Raw genomic sequence first — 18,846 nt, 5'->3', positions numbered from 1 at the left:
TGCCTTGTCAATTGCATTGTTAACTTTAATTAATGTCAGGTCAATCACATTATTATTGTTAAGAGAAAGAGGTCATAGGTATTATTGGTCTTTGAGTAGGTATAAATTGGGGACAGCTAGGTCAGGGGAAGTGGGAAGAGAGCTGTGAGACTGGATAAGTAAATTAGCCTTCAATAAAGAAAAGCTCTGTGCCTTGGCTTTGACTTCACTAACTGGCTTGGACCCTATTAACACTGGTGACTGTTGCTGGACTGTAAGGGACACCATACCCATGTGTGATGTTCTCCTATCTGTTCATCTCTGTTGTTGGAAACTGCACAGTATGGGGTTTACAGATGTGCGTGTTTCAGCTGGAATTGTGATCATAATTAGGAACTCTGGTGAATTTCCCTCTCTTTTCTCACAACCCCGCCCCCAACAACCCTTCCTCGCCCGGTTCAAATGCGAAAACCATCTGCTGCCTGAGTGAGATCCGTTAACTCCAGAAACTGAAGTAATTAGCCTTAAATGTTCAGGGTCTGTTGCAGACATTGATTTAACCAGATCATTATCATTGCATCATGTGAATGCCAGGGTGGTACAAGATGAACTAGATGGAACTTGACCCTTATCATCTGGTAATTCCCACATTCCAATAGAAAGCAAAACTTTGATTTATATTGCACCCAAAGCATTCGCAAATAGTGAAATACTTTATTGAAGCGTAATGACTGTTGCAGTGGATGTGTGCGTTGCTGGCCAGGTCGGCATTTATTGTCCATTCCTAGTTGACCTTGAGAAGGTGCAGACCTGAACCGGTGAAGTCCATTTAGTGTAGGTACACCCACAGTGTTGTTAGGTAGTGAGTTGCAGGATTATGACCCAGCGACAGTGAAGGACCGGCAATTATATTTCCAAGATAGGGTGGCGAATGGCTTGGAGGAGAACTTCCAGGTGGTGGTATTGCCATGTCTCTGCTGCCCTTTCCCTAGATGGTAGCGGTCGTGGATTTGAAAGGTGCAGTCTAAGGAGTGTTGATGAGTTCCTGCAGTGCATTCTCTAACCACTGCTGCCACTGCTTCGGTGGTGGAGGAAGCAAATGTTTTGTGGATGGGATGCCAATCAAGTGGGCTGCTTTGTACTACATGATAAAAATTATTTGATATTTTCTTTCCTAAAATTAATTTCCATGTCATTTTCTGGATTTAGACTTCCATTTGTACTCTGTCAGCTGGGGTGGCTGGTGGGAGCACATTGATCATTGTTCTGGGGTTCTGCTGCACATTATATAAATTAAGAAACAGCCCAATTGCTCAATGTCCTGATACAGCAGTGGGGTTTGCAGACTCCAACACAACTTACCTGCTTCTATCCATTATATTAATATTATGATCACTATTGCATGGAACTTCCTTTTTTGTTTCTCTTAAACTTTGAATATGCTGGTTAGTAAGATCTCTCTACACTCAGCCTAATAATCTTTATTCGTGTCACAAGTAGGCTTACATTAACACTGCAATGAAGTTACTGTGAAAATCCCCTAGTCGCCACATTCCAGCGCCTTTTCGGGTACACGGAGGGAGAATTCAGAATGTCCAATTCACCTAACAGCACGTCTTTCGGGACTTGTGGGAGGAAACCGGAGCACCCGGAGGAAACCCACGCAGACACGGGGAGAACGTGCAGACTCCGCACAGACAGTGACCCAAGCCGGGAATTGAACCTGGGGCCCTGGCGCTGTGAAGCAACAATGCTAACCACTATGCTACCATGCCAGCCTATCTGTATGGATGGAAGATGGTATTCCCTACAATCTGTAACAACCTTTAGCACCACAAACCCCTGAGATCCCGCCCTTGGATCTTTAATTTTCCAAACTCTGACCTTTTGGCCCACAAAACCCCTCTATCCTCCCCGACGCCTGTAACCGACCGGGATCTCTCTAAACTCCTTCAGGCCTATAATCTGCTGAGATATTTGTGATCCTCCAATTCTGGCCTCTTGCTTATCCTCGATTTTCATCGCTCTGCTATTGGTGGCCATGCTTTCAGCTGCCTGGACCCTAAGCTCTGGAATTCCTTCCTTAAACCCACCCCTCTGCTTTTCTTTCTTGCTTTAAGACACTCCTAAAAGCCCAGCACTTTGTCTCCTGTCCTAATGTCTCCCTGTGTGGCGTGGTGTCAAATTCTATTCGAGAACACACATGAAGTGCTTTAGGACGTATCTTAGTTAAAGGCACTGCATAAATGCAATTTGTTGTCAAAGTATAATTCTGGTTAACTGCATCAAGTGTTGCTTAATGCTATTGTCCAGTTTTCTCCTAAAATCTACCTGAAGTAATATTTTGCATGAGGGGCTATAAAATGAATATTAAAAGTATTAATATTAAAAATTGTCAATCTTTTTCACTTGTGATTGTGTTCCTGCAAATCGCAGCTTTAAATGAACCGGCTTTAAATGAATCATGATTTCGGTGTTAAAGCCAGAATTAGGTTCCTTTGGTCATTTCTTGCCCGGCAAAACTGATGTGCAAGTTGAAATACTGTGCCGTACGCGTGCACCACTGTCCATTTCTAGCTGGAATAACTTACAAACTAAAATAAATCACTGAATATAACAGCAATGCTATATAAATTCAAATGAGATAAAACTAATCGCCCAAACAGGCCCCAAGTAGCACAGCTTCTAACTTAGCAAAACCTTTTGACTGCAGTTATATTCCACTGTCGCACTTTGTCTGTCATTTACCTCTGTGTCTCTCTCTCCATCCCCTTTCCCACTCTGATTTTCGCTCTCCTTTCCCGTTCTGATTCTCTCTCCTTTCCCATTCTGATATTTTCCCTCTCTCTCTCTCTCTCACGCTCACTCTCACTCTTACGCTCTTCTTTTCCATTCTATCTCTCTCTCTCTCACCGGAGCCAAAACAACTTCCTGACAGTTCACTGGACGGTCAGCATTGTCCCACCCCAAGTAGACACAGCACCCCCAGTAGTGGTGACTGTCCCGGCTGAGGCTCTGGGTCAGTCTCCCTGCCCTGCGCCCTTTCTTCTGGATCTGGGACACTCTCTGCAACCTCGACCCTCTGTGTCAACAGCAGCGCTCTGGTGGCTAGTCCCGAGTGCAGCGCAGGGAGGGCGTGGCCAGAATGCAAATGATATAAAAGCAAAACCCGTGACACAAATTGGAAAAGCAGGCCCAAAAGGATAAATGAAACTGTTAAGTGGGGCGACTTGAAACAAGGACTTCCTGTAACTTATTGTTTTAGTTTAGCACATGCGAGGCTGCCTGAAACATCCAACTATAATTTATGGATGAAGAACAGAGTGTTGTCCAGTTATTTCTTGTATCAAAACTTTCACTACTTTTGAAAGTTACTATTCAGATGGCAAAATAATGACTGATTTTATCAAAGCGGCAAATTGCAGGTTTACTAATGGCAGAAACAGCAGTGTCTCCGCCGCCATATGGGTGCACGGTAGCACAATGGTTAGCACTGTTGCTTCACAGAGCCAGGGACCGGGCTTGATTCCCGGCTTGGGTCACTGCCTGTGCGGAGTCTGCACGTTCTCCCTGTGTCTGCGTGGGTTTCCTCCGGGTGCTCTGGTTTCCTCCCACAAGTTCCAAAAAACGTGCTGTTAGGTCAATGGACATTCTGAGTTCTCCCTCAGTGTACCCGAACAGGCGGGAATGTGGCGACTAGGGAATTTTCACAGTAACGTCATTGCAGTGTTAATGTAAGCCTACTTGTGACACTAATAAACATTATTATGTATGACTTTTATGTCACAAAAAAGTGTTAAATGCGCAAATCTATTCCAAATCCCATGAGTCAGGTCCCCAAATGCAGGTGTGTGCTGATGCACAGATGTACAGGAAGTCTTCTGTGCATTAATAAGAAACTTTACTGTTTTTAAATCTTGAATGACAAAGGGTTGATTCTGCTTTATGCTGAAAGCAAGGATGACCTATCTGTCGATCAAACTGGTAAACATCTAGAGAGTATTTCTTGCTGTTCTTGAGCTAGGAATCATAGTTGTGCTTGGTGTTCAAACTGCTGGCTGTTATAAATTTAAATGCCAGTTATGTCTATGCTTGTCAGACCCAAAGGCAGAATCACCTTGTTAATTGGTTTCTACTTTCACACACTGCTGTACAAAATAATAAACAGCCTGTAATTGAGGCATTATAAGTTAGATTCCTATCTAGATAACCTTCGAGAATTCCTGCACCCTCAGAACTCACCCTTCCCATAGCTTTGATGGAAGATTGAAGGAAATTCCAGGGAAATGGGAAGAGTGGCTGTGTCCTCAGGGTGTCTCCAGTCTCTCACCAAAGTTACTGTGAAGGAATACACAGTCTCCCCCCCCCCCCCCCCCCAAATCCCAGCTGAAATTCCAGATCAATTCTTCTGGTATTTGTATATCGGGCTCTTGTTTAAGACTTGTTTGTGTGTAGAGGGATGTATGACTGGCATCTTCATGTATCACTGCTGCCTTCGCATTGCTCTCCAGTGAGGGAAGTCTGAGCTCTAAGCATGAATAAATGTTTTGGGCAGATGGTTTGCTTGTTTACTCTGAACATTTTTGGTTAAAGGAACATTTGCGTGTGGATGCACAGTAACATACGTGCTGACCTAGCAGTATTGTCACTGGAGGAGAGGCAGTGCCCTAATGGTATTGTCGCTGGACGAGTAATCCAGAGACCCAGGGTAATATTCTGGCGACCTGGGTTTGAATCCAACCAGGGCAGATGGTGGAATTTGAATTCAGTAAAAATCTCCAGTTAAAAGTCTAATGATGACCAAGAGACTGTTATCAATTGTCGTAAAAACCCATCTGGACGAGTAATCCAGAGACACAGCGTAATATTGTGGGGACCCAAGTTGGAGTTTGAATTACATAATCTGGAATTAAAAGTCTAATCATGAAGCCATTGTCAATTGCCATAAAAACCCACCTGGTTCACTGATGTCCTTCAGGGAATGAATTCCACTGTGCTTCCCTGGTCTGGCCTACATGTGACTCCAGACCCATAGCAATGCGGTTCACCCTTAAATGCCCTCTGAGATGTCCTAGCAAGCCACTCGGTTGTATCAAACCGCTGGGATATCCGTAAGAAATGAAACCAGATGGACCACCTCCCATCAGCTGTGGCACCGGAACAACAGTAGCAGACTCAGTCCTGTCGACCTTGTGAAGTCCTCCTTACTTGTGCCAAAATTGGGAGAGCTGTCTCATGCAGCTCCCCTCAGCTAATGAATCAATAATCTTTCATTGGCTATAATATTCCAAAATTCCCTGGACACTGGAAAGGTTCCAATGGATTGGAAAAATGCTAACATTCAAAAAGGGAGGGAGGCAGAATGTGGGAAATTACAGGCCAGTTAGTTTAACATTTGTTGGGAAATTGTTAGAATCAATTATCAAGGAAGTAATATCAGGCCATTTGGAAAGCTAAAATACTATCCATCCGAGTCAGCATGGTTTTGCGAAGGGTAAATCATGTTTGACTAATTTGCTGAAGTTCTTCGAAGATGTAACAAGCCACGTGGATAATGGGGATGCTGTATATGTAGTACAGGTGGACTTCCGAAACGTGTTTGATAAGGTGCCGCACAGAAGGTTAATTCACAAGGTTAGATCACATGGGATTAGGGGTAATTTATTAGTTTGGAGAGAAGACTGGCTGACAGACAGAAGACAGAGTCAGGATGAATGGGTCTTTTCCTGGGTGGCAAGATGTAACTAATGGGGGGCAATAGGGTTTGGTTGGGCCCCAGCTATTTACAATCTATATTAACGACTTGGATACAGGGATCGAAGGTTCTATAGCCAAATTTGCAGACAACACAAAAAAAGGTGGGACAATAAGTTGCAATGAGGAAATAAGAACCTTACAGATGGATATTGATGGGTCAGGAGAGTGGGCTAAAATGTGACACATGGAGTTGAATGTGGATAAGTCTGAAGTCATGCATTTTGCTCGGAAAAATGGGACGGCAACTTGTTTTCTAAATGGGGAGATACGTCAGGGTGCTCCAATGCAGAGGGATCTGGGATCCTCATTCATAAGTCACAGAAAACTAGCATACAGGTACAGCAGATAATAAAGAAAACAAATGGAATGTTGGCATTTAATACGAAAGGAAGAGAGTATAAACTATACAAGGCATTGGTGAGACCACACCTGAAGTATTGTGCACAGTTTTGGTGTCCTTATTTGAGGAAAGATGCAGTGGCATTGGAGGCAGTTCAGAGGAGGTACACTAGGTTGATTCCTGAGATATGGGGTTTGTCGTATGGGGACAGATTAAGCAGTTTAGGCCTATACTCTCCAGAGTTTAGAAGAATGAGGGGAGATCAAATTAAGGTATACAAGATGATAAAAGTAGATATGGAGCAGATGCCTCCTCTTGAGGGGCATTCCAGAATGAGAGGTCATAGTCTTAGGGTAAGAGGGAGCAAATTTAAAAGAGTTGAGGAGAAATGACTTCTCCCAAAAGATTGTGAATTTGTGGAATTCACTGCCCCAGAAGGCTGTGGATGCTGGGACAGTGAGTAAATTTAAGGAGGAATTAGACAGATTTTTAATTGGTAATGGGTCGAAGAGTTATGGAGAACGTGCAAGACAGTAGAGTTAAGGCCAGGATGGCACCAGCCATGATCGAATGGCGGAGAAGACTCGATGGACCAAACGGCTTAATCCTACTCCTATAACTTATGAACTTAATGTTGAACACCACTTGGAAGAAGCACTGAGGGTGGCAAGGGCACAAAATGTACTCTGGGTGTGGACTTCAATGACCATCATCAAGAGTGGCTCGGTAACACCATTACTGACCGAGCTCGCCGAGTCCTAAAGGAGTTAGCTGCTGGACTGGGTCTGCGGCAGTTGGTGAGGGAACCAACAAGAGGGAAATACATACTAGGCCTTATTCTCGCCAATCAGCCAATGTATCTGCGGTGACCCTATTGTTAGGCATTTCCACCACACCGTCCTTGTGGAGACAAAATCCTGTCTTCACATAGAATACCCTCCATCATGTTGTGTGGCACCACCACCATACCAAATGATTAGATCTTGAACAGATCTATCAACTCGAGACTGGAGATCCATGAGGCGCTGTAGGCTGTCAGCAGCAACAGAATTGTACTTATCACAATCTGTAACCTCATGGCCTGGCCTATCCCCCACTCTACCATTACCACCAAGCCAGGGGATCAACCCTGGTTTAATAATTGCAGGCGGGAATGTCAGGAGTAGCACCATGTACTCCTAAAATTACGATGACCTTGATGAAACTACAACTAATGACTACTGGCTTGCCAAACAGCGTAAGCAGCAAGTGATAGACAAAGCTAAGCATTCCACAACCAATGGATCAGATCTGAGCTCTGCAGTCCTGCCACATCCAGGTGCGAATGGTGGTGGACAATTGAGCAATTCACTGGAGGAGGAGACTCCACAAATATCCTAATCCTCATTGATGGGGAAGTCCAGTACATCAGTGCAAAAGATAAAGCTGAAACATTTGTAACAGTCTTTAGCCAGAAGTGCTGAGTGGATGATCGATGCTGGCCTTCTCCGGAGGACCCCAACATCACAGATGTAAGTCTTCAGCCAATCTGCTTCACTCCACATGATATCAAGAAACTGCTGAAGGCACTGTATACTGCAAAGGCTCTGACAATATTCTGGCAATAGTACTGAAGACTTGTGGTCCAGACATGGCACACCCCTAGCCACGTTGTTCCAGTACAGCTACAACAATGGCATCTGCCTGGCAATGTGGCAAATTGCTCAGGCCTGTCCCATACACAAAAAGCAAGACCAAACCAACCTGGTCAACTACTGCCTCATCAGTCTACTCTCAATCGTCAATAAAGTGATAGAAGAGTTCATCAACTGTGCTACGAAATGGCACTTTCTCAGCAATAACATGCTCACTGACTCTCGGTTTGGGTTCTGACAGAATCACTCCGCTCCTAATCTAAATATAGCCTTGGTACAAACATGGGCAAAAGAGTTGAACTTGGAGGTGAGTTGCGAGGAGCTGCCCTTAACACCTAGGCAGCATTTAACCAAATATGGCATCAAGGAGCACGAGCAAAAGTGGAGTCAACAGGACCCTGCTGGTTGGAATCATACCTGACACAAAGGACGGTGGTTGTGGTTCTTGGAGGTCAGTCATCTCAGTGCAGGAGTTCCTCAGGATAGTGTCCTCGGCCCAACCATCTTCAGCTGCTTCATCAGTGACCATCATTCCTTCACAAGGTCAGAAGTGGGGATAATTTTTGATGATTGCACAATGTTCACCAGTCGCGACGACTAAGACACTGAACTTCATGTCCAAATGCAGCAAGACCTGGACAATATCTAGGCTTGGGCTGACAAGTATCAAGTTACATTCGTGCCACACTAGTGCCAGGCAATGGCTATCTCCAATGGAGAATCTGAACATCACCCCTTGACATCGCCATTGATAAATCCCCAGTATCAATACCCTGGGACTGCCGTTGACCAGAAACTGAACTGGATTTGCCAAGAGCAGATATGTTGCAAATGACTCACTTCCTGACTCCCCAGAGCCTGTCCACCATCGACCAGGTACAAGTCAGGAGTGTGATGGAATATTCTCCACTTGCCTGGATGAGTGAACTCAACATCATCCAGGAGAGGCATAAATATCCTGGCCGCGAGGTTTGCTAGTGCCACACGGGAGGGTTTAAATTAGTATGGGGGGGGCAATAGGTCAGAAGGTGAAAAAATTGAGGGAGAACGAGGAAACAGAGTCACTATGGCTCTGAGGAAGAGTAGACAGGGAGATGTTGCTGAGAACAGCGGGACTGGTGGCCTGAAGTGCATATGTTTTAATGCAAGAAGTATAACAGGTAAGGCAGATGAACTTAGTACTTGGAACTATGATGTTGTTGCCATTACAGAGTCCTGATTGAGGGAAGGACAGAATTGGCAGCTAAACATTCCAGGATTTAGATGTTTCAGGTGGGATAGAGGGGGAAGTAAAAGGGGTGGAGGAGTTGCGTTACTGGTTAGGGAGAATATCACAGCTGTATTGCGGGAGGACACCTCCGAGGGCAGCGAGGCTATATGGGTAGAGATCAGGAATAAGAAGGGTGCAGTCACAATGTTGGGGGTTTACTACATGAGGCCTCCTAACAGCCAGCGGGAGATAGAGGAGCAGATAGGTAGACAGATTTCGGAAAGGAGTAAAAGCAACAGGGTTGTTGTGATGGGAGACTTTAACTTCCCCAAAATTGACTGGGACTCAATTAGTGCTAGGGGCTTGGAGGGGGCAGAGTTTGTAAGGAGCATCCAGGAGGGCTTCTTAAAACAATATGTAGATAGTCCAACTAGGGAAGGGGCTGTACTGGACCTGGTATTGGAGAATGAGCCCAGCCAGGTGGTAGAAGTTTCAGTAGGGGAGCATTTCATGAACAGTGACCACAATTCAGTAAGTTTTAAAGTGCTGGTGGACAAGGTTAAGAGTGGTCCTAGGATGAATGTGCTAAATTGGGGGGAGGCTAATTATAACAATATTAGGTGGGAACTGAAGAACATAGATTGGGGGCAGATGTTTGACGGTAAATCAACATCTGACATGTGGGAGGCTTTCAAATGTCAGTTGAAAGGAATTCAGGACGTTCCTGTGAGGAAGAAGGATAAATACGGCAATTTTCGGGAACCTTGGATAACGAGAGATATTGTAGGCCTCGTCAAAAAGAAAAAGAAGGCATTTGTCAGGGCTAGAAGGCTCGGAACAGACTAAGCTTGCGTGCAATATAAGGAAAGTAGGAAGGAACTTAAGCAAGGAGTCAGGAGGGCTAAAAGGGGTCACGAAAAGTCATTGGAAAATAAGGTTAAGGAAAATCCCGAGGCTTTTTACACGTACATAAAAAGCAAGAGGGTAGCCAGGGAAAGGGTTGGCCCATTGAAGGACAGGGAAGGGAATCTATGTGTGGAGCCAGAGGAAATGGGCGAGGTACTAAATGAATACTTTGCATTAGTATTCACCAAAGATTAGGAATTGGTGGATGTTGAGACTGGAGAAGGGTGTGTAGATAGCCTGGGTCACATTGAGATCCAAAAAGACGAGGTGTTGGGCGTCTTGAAAAATATTAAAGTGGATAAGTCCCCAGGGGCTGATCGGATCTACCCCAGAATACTGAAGGAGGCAAGAGATGAAATTGCTGAGGCCTTGCCAGAAATCTTTGGATCCTCACTGTTTTCAGGTGATGTCCCAGAGGACTGGAGAGTAGCCCATGTTGTTACTTTGTTTAAGAAGGGTAGCAAGGATAATCCAGGGAACTGCAGGCCAGTGAGACTTATGTCAGTGGAAATTACTAGAGAGAATTCTTCAAGACAGGATCTACTCCCATTTGGAAGCAAGGGATCGTATTAGCGAGAGGCAGCACGGTTTTGTGATAGAGTTTTTCGAGGAGGTCACAAAGATGATTGATGCAGGTAGGCAGTGGATGTTGTCTATATGGACTTTAGTAAGGCCTTTGACAAGGTCCCTCATGGCAGACTGGTACAAAAGGTGAAGTCACACGGGATCAGAGGCGAGCTGGCAAGATGGATACAGAACTGGTTAGGTCATAGAAGGCAGAGCGTAGCAATGGAAGGGTGCTTTTCTGATTGGAGGGCTGAGACTAGTGGTGTTCTGCAGGGATCAGTGCTGGGACCTTTGCTGTTTGTAGTATATATAAATGATTTGGAGGAAAATGAATGTAACTGGTCTGATTAGTAAGTTTGCGGACGACACAAAGGTTGGTGGAATTGCGGATAGCGATGAGGACTGTCAGAGGATACAGCAGGATTTAGATTGTTTGGAGACTTGGGCGGCGAGATGGCAGATGGAGTTTAATCCGGACAAATGTGAGGTAATGCATTTTGGAAGGTCTAATACAGGTAGGAAATATACAGTGAATGGTAGAACCCTCAAGAGTATTGACAGTCAGAGAGATCTTGGTGTACAGGTCCACAGGTCACTGAAAGGGGCAACACAGGTGGAGAAGGTAGTCAAGAAGGCATACGGCATGCTTGCCTTCATTGGCCAAGGCATTGAGTATAAGAATTGGCAAGTCATGTTGCAGCTGTATATAACCTTAGTTAGGCCACACTTGGAGTATAGTGTTCAATTCTGGTTGCCACACTACCAGAAGGATGTGGAGGCTTTAGAGAGGGTGCAGAAGAGATTTACCAGAATGTTGCCTGGTATGGAGGGCATTAGCTATGAGGAGCGGTTGGATAAACTCGGTTTGTTCTCACTGGAACGAAGGAGGTTGAGGGGCGACCTGATAAGAGGTCTACAAAATTATAAGGCGCATGAAGTGGATAGTCAGAGGCTTTTCCCCGGGGTAGAGGGGTCAATTACTAGGGGGCATAGGTTTAAGGTGTGAGGGGCAAGGTTTAGAGGAGATGTAAGAGGTAAGTTTTTTTTTTTTACACAGAGGGTAGTGGGTGCCTGGAACTCGCTGCCGGAGGAGGTGGTGGAAGCAAGGATGATAGTGACGTTTAAGGGCATCTTGACAAATACATGAATAGGTTGGGAATAGAGGGATACGGACCCCAGAAGTGTAGAAGATTTTAGTTTAGACGGGCAGCATGGTCGGCGCAGGCTTAGAGGGCCAAAGGGTCTGTCCCTGTGCTGTACTTTTCTTTGTTCTTTGTTCTTGACAAAGCAGCTCACTTCATTAGCACCTCGTGCAGAAACATTCACTCCCTCCACCTCCAATGCACAGTAGCAGCAATGTGCGCCACGTACAAGATGCATATCAGGCTTCTTAGACACCAAGGCTCCTTCGTCGACCCTTTCCAAACACACAACCACTACCATGTAGAAGGACAAGGCCAACAGATGCGTGGGAACACCACCACCTGGGGGTTCCCCTTCAAATCACTCACCACCCCGACTTGGAAATATATCGGTGTTCCTTCACTGTTGGGTCAAAATCCTGGAATTCCCTCCCTTAACAGCACTTGTGGTGTACAGCAGCGGTTCAAGAAGACAGCTCACCACCACCTTCTTGAGGGCAAATGGGGATGGGCAATACATGCTGACCTAACCACCAATGTCCACATCACATGAATGAATTAAAAGAAAATCTCCACCATCTGCAAACATTCGTGTAGTACACACTCCCGCACATACATTAATCAAGTTTGGATAGAACTCTCAATGCCTGTATGCTTGGGCATTTGGACCATGTTTTGCATATTACATAAATTTACAGTATAGAAGCTGGCCATTTGGCACAATGGGCCTATGCTGATGTTTATGCTTGACCTGCGCTGAATTCCGGATGGATGCTTATACCTTTTGTATAAGCCTGGTCAGAACCCTGCTCATTGGTGTTGAAATGGTGTTAAAATATCGAGTTAGGGGACAGCTAATTCATTAACAAAAAAAAGCTTTAAACAAAAATTTCAAAGCTGTTTCCCTGGGGGTCAGTTCGAGTTGTTCAGAATCTAATTTACTCAAGTTGCAGCAATATTGCAGCAGGGATTGGGTCAAGTGCCTCATTGAGATGGTCCCTAATTCCTTGTTTAAATCTGATTGGGCAACTTTGCACCAGGCCTAAGTTGCAAGATCTTTTTGTTGACGAGATAAACTCCTTTGCATCAATTCAAAGCATGCTGTAACCATTACAGAATTGAATACAGTTCACTGCACAGCCTCCGTTCAAAGTCTGCACGTTCCTCTTATTTGGTTATTTTCCATTCAATAAATCTGAGCTCAATTTCTTGTCCTTAAGTAAGAGGTGCATATCATTTTTCCTCTAATTGAGCTAATGGATTGACAAAAGAAATAACAATCTGTTCTTTGTTTTTGGAGCCAGGTATTGAACACGAATATCCAGAACAGGAGTCCAAAGCCCGGATCAGCATTCCAGGAACAGGAATTGGGATTCTTCCTTGAAACAGGACTTCAAAGAGCTCATGTGATTTATTTCAAAAATGGGTAAGATTTTGAGTTACTTGTTGGAGCTGGGTGCATGGGCAGGTGTGTATGTGTGTGTATAATGTATATGAGGCAATGTGATTGTGTGCTGGGGCACATGTGAGAATTGTCTGTGTGTTGGGGGCTGTGTGCATGTGTGCGAGTCGCACGTGTGTCTGCTCACATGCATGCGAGTGGATCTCTGTTTCTTCAATCGAAATACATTCGGAGAAAATGGTCAAGAAGTTTCAGAGAGGAAATCTAGTAGGAAGGAAAATTGCATCAAAGGATTTATTAGGAACAAGTTCAGGATTGTGGAGGGGAAAATACTTTGAAAAACTTGAATTTCTCACCTGTTTCCTTGAAAAGCAGAGCGGAATGAATAACTGATTTAACTTAAAGATTAAGCGATGCTTGCAGCTTACAGAAACCAGTTATATTGGCCCATCGAGTCTGCACCGACCCTTCGAATGAGCACTCTCCCGTCCACTCCGCCCTATCCCCATAACCCAGAACCTAATCTGCACATCCCTGGACATTAAGTGCCAATTTAGCATGGCCAGTTCACCTAACCTGCACATTTTTGGAGTGTGAGAGGAAACCGGAGCACCCGGAGGAAACCCACGGGGAGAAAGTGCAAACTCCGCACAGAGGCTGGAATTGAACCCGGGTCCCTGTTGCTGTGAGGCAGCAGCGCTAACCGATCTGCCACCGTTTATTTCTCAGATCTAGACTTTTTACTCTTTGAAAGTTCATATTAAGATAATTTTTGTTTAAAGTCATCGCTTCTTGGTCCTTTTGGCTAAGGTCAAGCGTCAGTCAGATCAAGGCAAAGATTGGGTGCAATGCCTTTTCGTGTCAGCTTGGATCTTGTATGTCTCTTATAGAATCTAGGAATTGCCTTCAGCTTGAATTGTTTTTTGGAGCTAGCAATGAGATGGATTAAGGGTTTTCCCTGTCCACTCTGGCATTGTAACTTTAAGGATGGGAAGCAAAGAATAATAAATAAATAAATAAAAGTGACAGCCATTTCATCAAAACAGCAAAAGACAGATTTACTAATGGACAGAGGCAGGAGTGGCTCCCTTGGTATGTATGACTTTGTATGTCACAAGAAAGTGTGAAATGGGTAAATCTTTCCAAATCCCGTCAGTCAAGGTGCCATATACAGTTAGGTGCTGGTGTACAGATATACAGGAAAGCTTTTGTGCATTCATAAGAAAATTACAGTTCTTAAATCTTGAATGACAAAGGACTACTATTGCTTTATGCAAAGACTCACCTGCTATATGTAGGTCAAACTTGTGAACATCTAGAGAGCATTTTTACTGTTCTCTTGTGGTGAATCGTAGTGGTGTTTTAAACTGCTGGCTGCATACTCAATTTAAGATTCTAGGTCAACAGTGATTCTGATTTGCTTTGTAGTTTATTAAATAGCAGGTATGTTCACGGTCATAAACTTTGAGACAAATTAGTTTCAAATGAATCATAATCTTAAAATTAGAGCTAGGCCATTCCTAAGAATTTATTGGAGTCAATTGAACCAAGACTAGATTGCCAGGCTAAATGGACTTGAGATAGTGATCAGCCGTGACCTAATTGAACACTGGATCAGGTTTAAGGGGTGGAAGGGTCGCCTTGTTCCATTGTATATGAAATTAATTTTTGGGGTCAATGCATTTTTCCTGTTCCATTCTCAAAGGTGCAAACTCAGAAGGAGAGTTTGTTTACTTCAGCCATTTTCAAACTCAAGGTCGCGACCCACAGGTGGGTTGTGGGTGGGTGTCGGGAGGGTCACCGGACCATGGGTCGCGGCTTACCTGATCGTGGCAAGTTGTGGAATGTCTCTCAGTAAAGCCGCGACCGGCTTTCAGAATGCAGACCGCCAGCGCATGCGTGCCCCCTCAGCAGTGCACAGGCCTGGACCCCAGTAGGGCTGACCTCCGCCTCCTGACTTCCGCGTGCTGACCCAGGAACAGATTTTATTTTTAATCAGTGGAGTCTTCTGGCCAGGAGCGGCGGCAGAGAGCTGGTCACGTGCCCAGTACACTGACGTCAGGTGTTCTGGGCACGAGAGGGATTCCTCCATTTTGAACTGCAAGCAAGCAACAGGACTGAAGAATTAAAAATGGATTATTACGTAATAAGGAAGAGAGGGCCAGAGACACAAACAGGCCAGTATCTCTCAACTAAATCTGATGGAGGGAACAGCTCAGGAGAGTTCACGGCAGGACAAAGCAATGGTGGTGTGTGCTGCTCAGGAGAGCCCACAGCAGAACAAAGCAATGGTGGTGTGAGCTGCTCAGGAGAGCCCACAGCAGGACAAAGCAATGGTGGTGTGTGCTGCTCAGGAGAGCCCACAGCAGGACAAAGCAATGGTGGTGTGAGCTGCTCAGGAGAGCCCACAGCAGGACAAAGCAATGGTGGTGTGAGCTGCCCAGGAGAGCCCACAGCAGAACAAAGCAATGGTGGTGTGAGCTGCCCAGGAGAGCCCACAGCAGAACAAAGCAATGGTGGTGTGAGCTGCCCAGGAGAGTTCACGGCAGGACAAAGCAATGGTGGTGTGTGCTGCTCAGGAGAGCCCACAGCAGAACAAAGCAATGGTGGTGTGAGCTGCCCAGGAGAGCCCACAGCAGAACAAAGCAATGGTGGTGTGAGCTGCCCAGGAGAGCCCACAGCAGGACAAAGCAATGGTGGTGTGTGCTGCTCAGGAGAGCCCACAGCAGGACAAAGCAATGGTGGTGTGTGCTGCTCAGGAGAGCCCACAGCAGGACAAAGCAATGGTGGTGTGAGCTGCTCAGGAGAGCCCACAGCAGGACAAAGCAATGGTGGTGTGAGCTGCCCAGGAGAGCCCACAGCAGAACAAAGCAATGGTGGTGTGAGCTGCCCAGGAGAGTCCACAGCAGAACAAAGCAATGGTGGTGTGTGCTGCTCAGGAGAGCCCACAGCAGGACAAAGCAATGGTGGTGTGAGCTGCCCAGGAGAGCCCACAGCAGGACAAAGCAATGGTGGTGTGAGCTGCCCAGGAGAGCCCACAGCAGGACAAAGCAATGGTGGTGTGAGCTGCCCAGGAGAGCCCACAGCAGAACAAAGCAATGGTGGTCTGTGCTGCTCAGGAGAGCCCACAACAGGACAAAGCAATGGTGGTGCACGCTGCTCAGGAGAGCCCACAGCAGAACAAAGCAATGGTGGTGTGAGCTGCCCAGGAGAGTCCACAGCAGGACAAAGCAATGGTGGTGTGAGCTGCCCAGGAGAGCCCACAGCAGAACAAAGCAATGGTGGTGTGAGCTGCCCAGGAGAGCCCACAGCAGAACAAAGCAATGGTGGTGTGAGCTGCCCAGGAGAGCCCACAGCAGAACAAAGCAATGGTGGTGTGTGCTGCTCAGGAGAGCCCACAGCAGAACAAAGCAATGGTGGTGTGAGCTGCCCAGGAGAGCCCACAGCAGAACAAAGCAATGGTGGTGTGAGCTGCCCAGGAGAGCCCACAGCAGAACAAAGCAATGGTGGTCTGTGCTGCTCAGGAGAGCCCACAACAGGACAAAGCAATGGTGGTGCACGCTGCTCAGGAGAGCCCACAGCAGAACAAAGCAATGGTGGTGTGAGCTGCCCAGGAGAGTCCACAGCAGGACAAAGCAATGGTGGTGTGAGCTGCCCAGGAGAGCCCACAGCAGAACAAAGCAATGGTGGTGTGAGCTGCCCAGGAGAGCCCACAGCAGAACAAAGCAATGGTGGTGTGAGCTGCCCAGGAGAGCCCACAGCAGAACAAAGCAATGGTGGTGTGTGCTGCTCAGGAGAGCCCACAACAGGACAAAGCAATGGTGGTGCACGCTGCTCAGGAGAGCCCACAGCAGGACAAAGCAATGGTGGTGTGAGCTGCCCAGGAGAGTCCACAGCAGGACAAAGCAATGGTGGTGTGTGCTGCTCAGGAGAGCCCACAGCAGGACAAAGCAATGGTGGTGTGAGCTGCCCAGGAGAGTCCACAACAGGACAAAGCAATGGTGGTGTGAGCTGCCCAGGAGAGCCCACAACAGGACAAAGCAATGGTGGTGTGAGCTGCTCAGGAGAGCCCACAGCAGAACAAAGCAATGGTGGTGTGAGCTGCCCAGGAGAGCCCACAACAGGACAAAGCAATGGTGGTGTGAGCTGCCCAGGAGAGCCCACAACAGGACAAAGCAATGGTGGTGTGAGCTGCTCAGGTGAGTCCACAGCAGGACAAAGCAGTACTGTTGTGAACTCCAGGGCCTCTGGTGAAAACCCATAAAGAAGAAACTTAAATCACAAACACATTTAAGGGGCATCTTGACAAATACATGAATAGGATGGGAATAGAGGGATACGGACCCAGGAAGTGTAGAAGATTGTAGTTTAGTCGGGCAGCATGGTCGGCACGGGCTTGGAGGGCCGAAGGGCCTGTTCCTGTGCTGTACATTTCTTTGTTCTTTGTTCAAAGCAGTATAAAGATGATTTCTTGAGGTATGGCTTTATTAACTTCCATTGCAAATCAGGATACAAAATCCATGTGTGTTATATGCAGGGAAGTACTGGCAAATGAAAGTTTAAAGCCCTCAAAACTTCAAAGGCATTTGAAGACTAAGCAGGGCTCAAGGACAAACTTCTTGATTTCTTTTTTAAAGGATGCAGCGAGAATTTAAAACATCAGCTGAAGTCCTTAGCAGAAATATAGCATTGAATGTCAAAGCAGGTGAGATTGTGAGGTCCTGTTGCATTAAATGTAAGCAAAAATGGTGGGTCGCGAAGGTCGGCCAGTTGGTAAAAGTGGGTCCTGGGGAAAAGAAAGTTTGAAAAACACTGATTTACTTGATGCTGTTATGGGGTGTGGGCTTATTAAAACTATTCTCATAAACAAAATCTGAAGAGCATAGAACAAATGCATAAGATGACTGATTTATTTTCTGCCCAAATTAACATAAATGTATTTTCTTGTATGCAAGTTCACATGGCAAGGGCCTATCCCTGAAATGAATTCTGACAGCTGCAGGCGAGCTCTCAGTGGAACCCAGCACTAATAAGTACAATTGTTAACCTTACCGCCTAACAGCGAAAACTGACATATTTTCAGTCTCCCCTGCTTTTTCCAATCCTGCCTATTTGTGTTCTCGTTTCTGCTGTATGTGATTCATTATATCCTTTCCCATTGTTTGAATCATCGGCAGCCACAGGTGAGGTGCCTGAAGATTGGAGAGTGGCGAATGTTGTGCCCTTGTTTAAGAAGGGCAGCAGGGAAAAGCCTGGGAACTACAGACCGGTGAGCCTAACGTCTGTAGTAGGTAAGTTGCTAGAAGGTATTCTGAGAGACAGGATCTACAAGCATTTAGAGAGGCAAGGACTGATTCGGGGCAGTCAGCATGGCTTTGTGCGTGGAAAATCATGTCTCACAAATTTGATTGAGTTTTTTGAGGGGGTGACCAAGAAGGTAGATGAGGGCAGTGCAGTAGACGTTGTCTACATGGACTTTAGCAAAGCCTTTGACAAGGTACCGCATGGTAGGTTGTTGCAGAAGGTTAAAGCTCACGGGATCCAGAGTGAGGTTGCCAATTGGATTCAAAATTGGCTGGACGACAGAAGACAGAGGGTGGTTGTAGAGAGTTGTTTTTCAAACTGGAGGCCTGTGACCAGTGGTGTGCTTCAGGGATCGGTGTTGGGTCCACTGTTATTTGTGATTTATATTAATGATTTGGATGAGAATTTAGGAGGCATGGTTAGTAAGTTTGTAGATGACACCAAGATTGGTGGCACAGTGGATAGTGAAGAAGGTTATCTAGGATTGCAACGGGATCTTGATCAATTAGGCCAGTGGGCCGACGAATGGCAGATGGAGTTTAATTTAGATAAATGTGAGGTGATGCATTTTGGCAGATCGAATCAGGCCAGGACCTACTCAGTTA

At 45.9% G+C, this 18,846-nt stretch overlaps 1 protein-coding gene across 2 annotated transcripts in view; it reads left to right on the top strand.

Annotated features, from left to right (window-relative positions):
- Positions 1–18,846, top strand: part of ttc7b (tetratricopeptide repeat domain 7B) — a 378,370-nt gene that overhangs the window by 84,152 nt on the left and 275,372 nt on the right. For both annotated transcript variants that reach the window (XM_072494039.1, XM_072494049.1), the window contains exon 5: positions 12,840–12,961. In XM_072494039.1, coding sequence (XP_072350140.1) covers positions 12,840–12,961 — 122 coding nt within the window. The remainder of the gene's footprint in view (positions 1–12,839; positions 12,962–18,846) is intronic.

This window comes from Scyliorhinus torazame, chromosome 2, assembly GCF_047496885.1.
Source record: "Scyliorhinus torazame isolate Kashiwa2021f chromosome 2, sScyTor2.1, whole genome shotgun sequence".
In the NCBI taxonomy this organism is placed as follows: domain Eukaryota; kingdom Metazoa; phylum Chordata; class Chondrichthyes; order Carcharhiniformes; family Scyliorhinidae; genus Scyliorhinus; species Scyliorhinus torazame.
The sequence above is the reverse complement of the archived record's forward strand: the minus strand, read 5'-3'. Positions and strand labels throughout refer to the sequence as shown.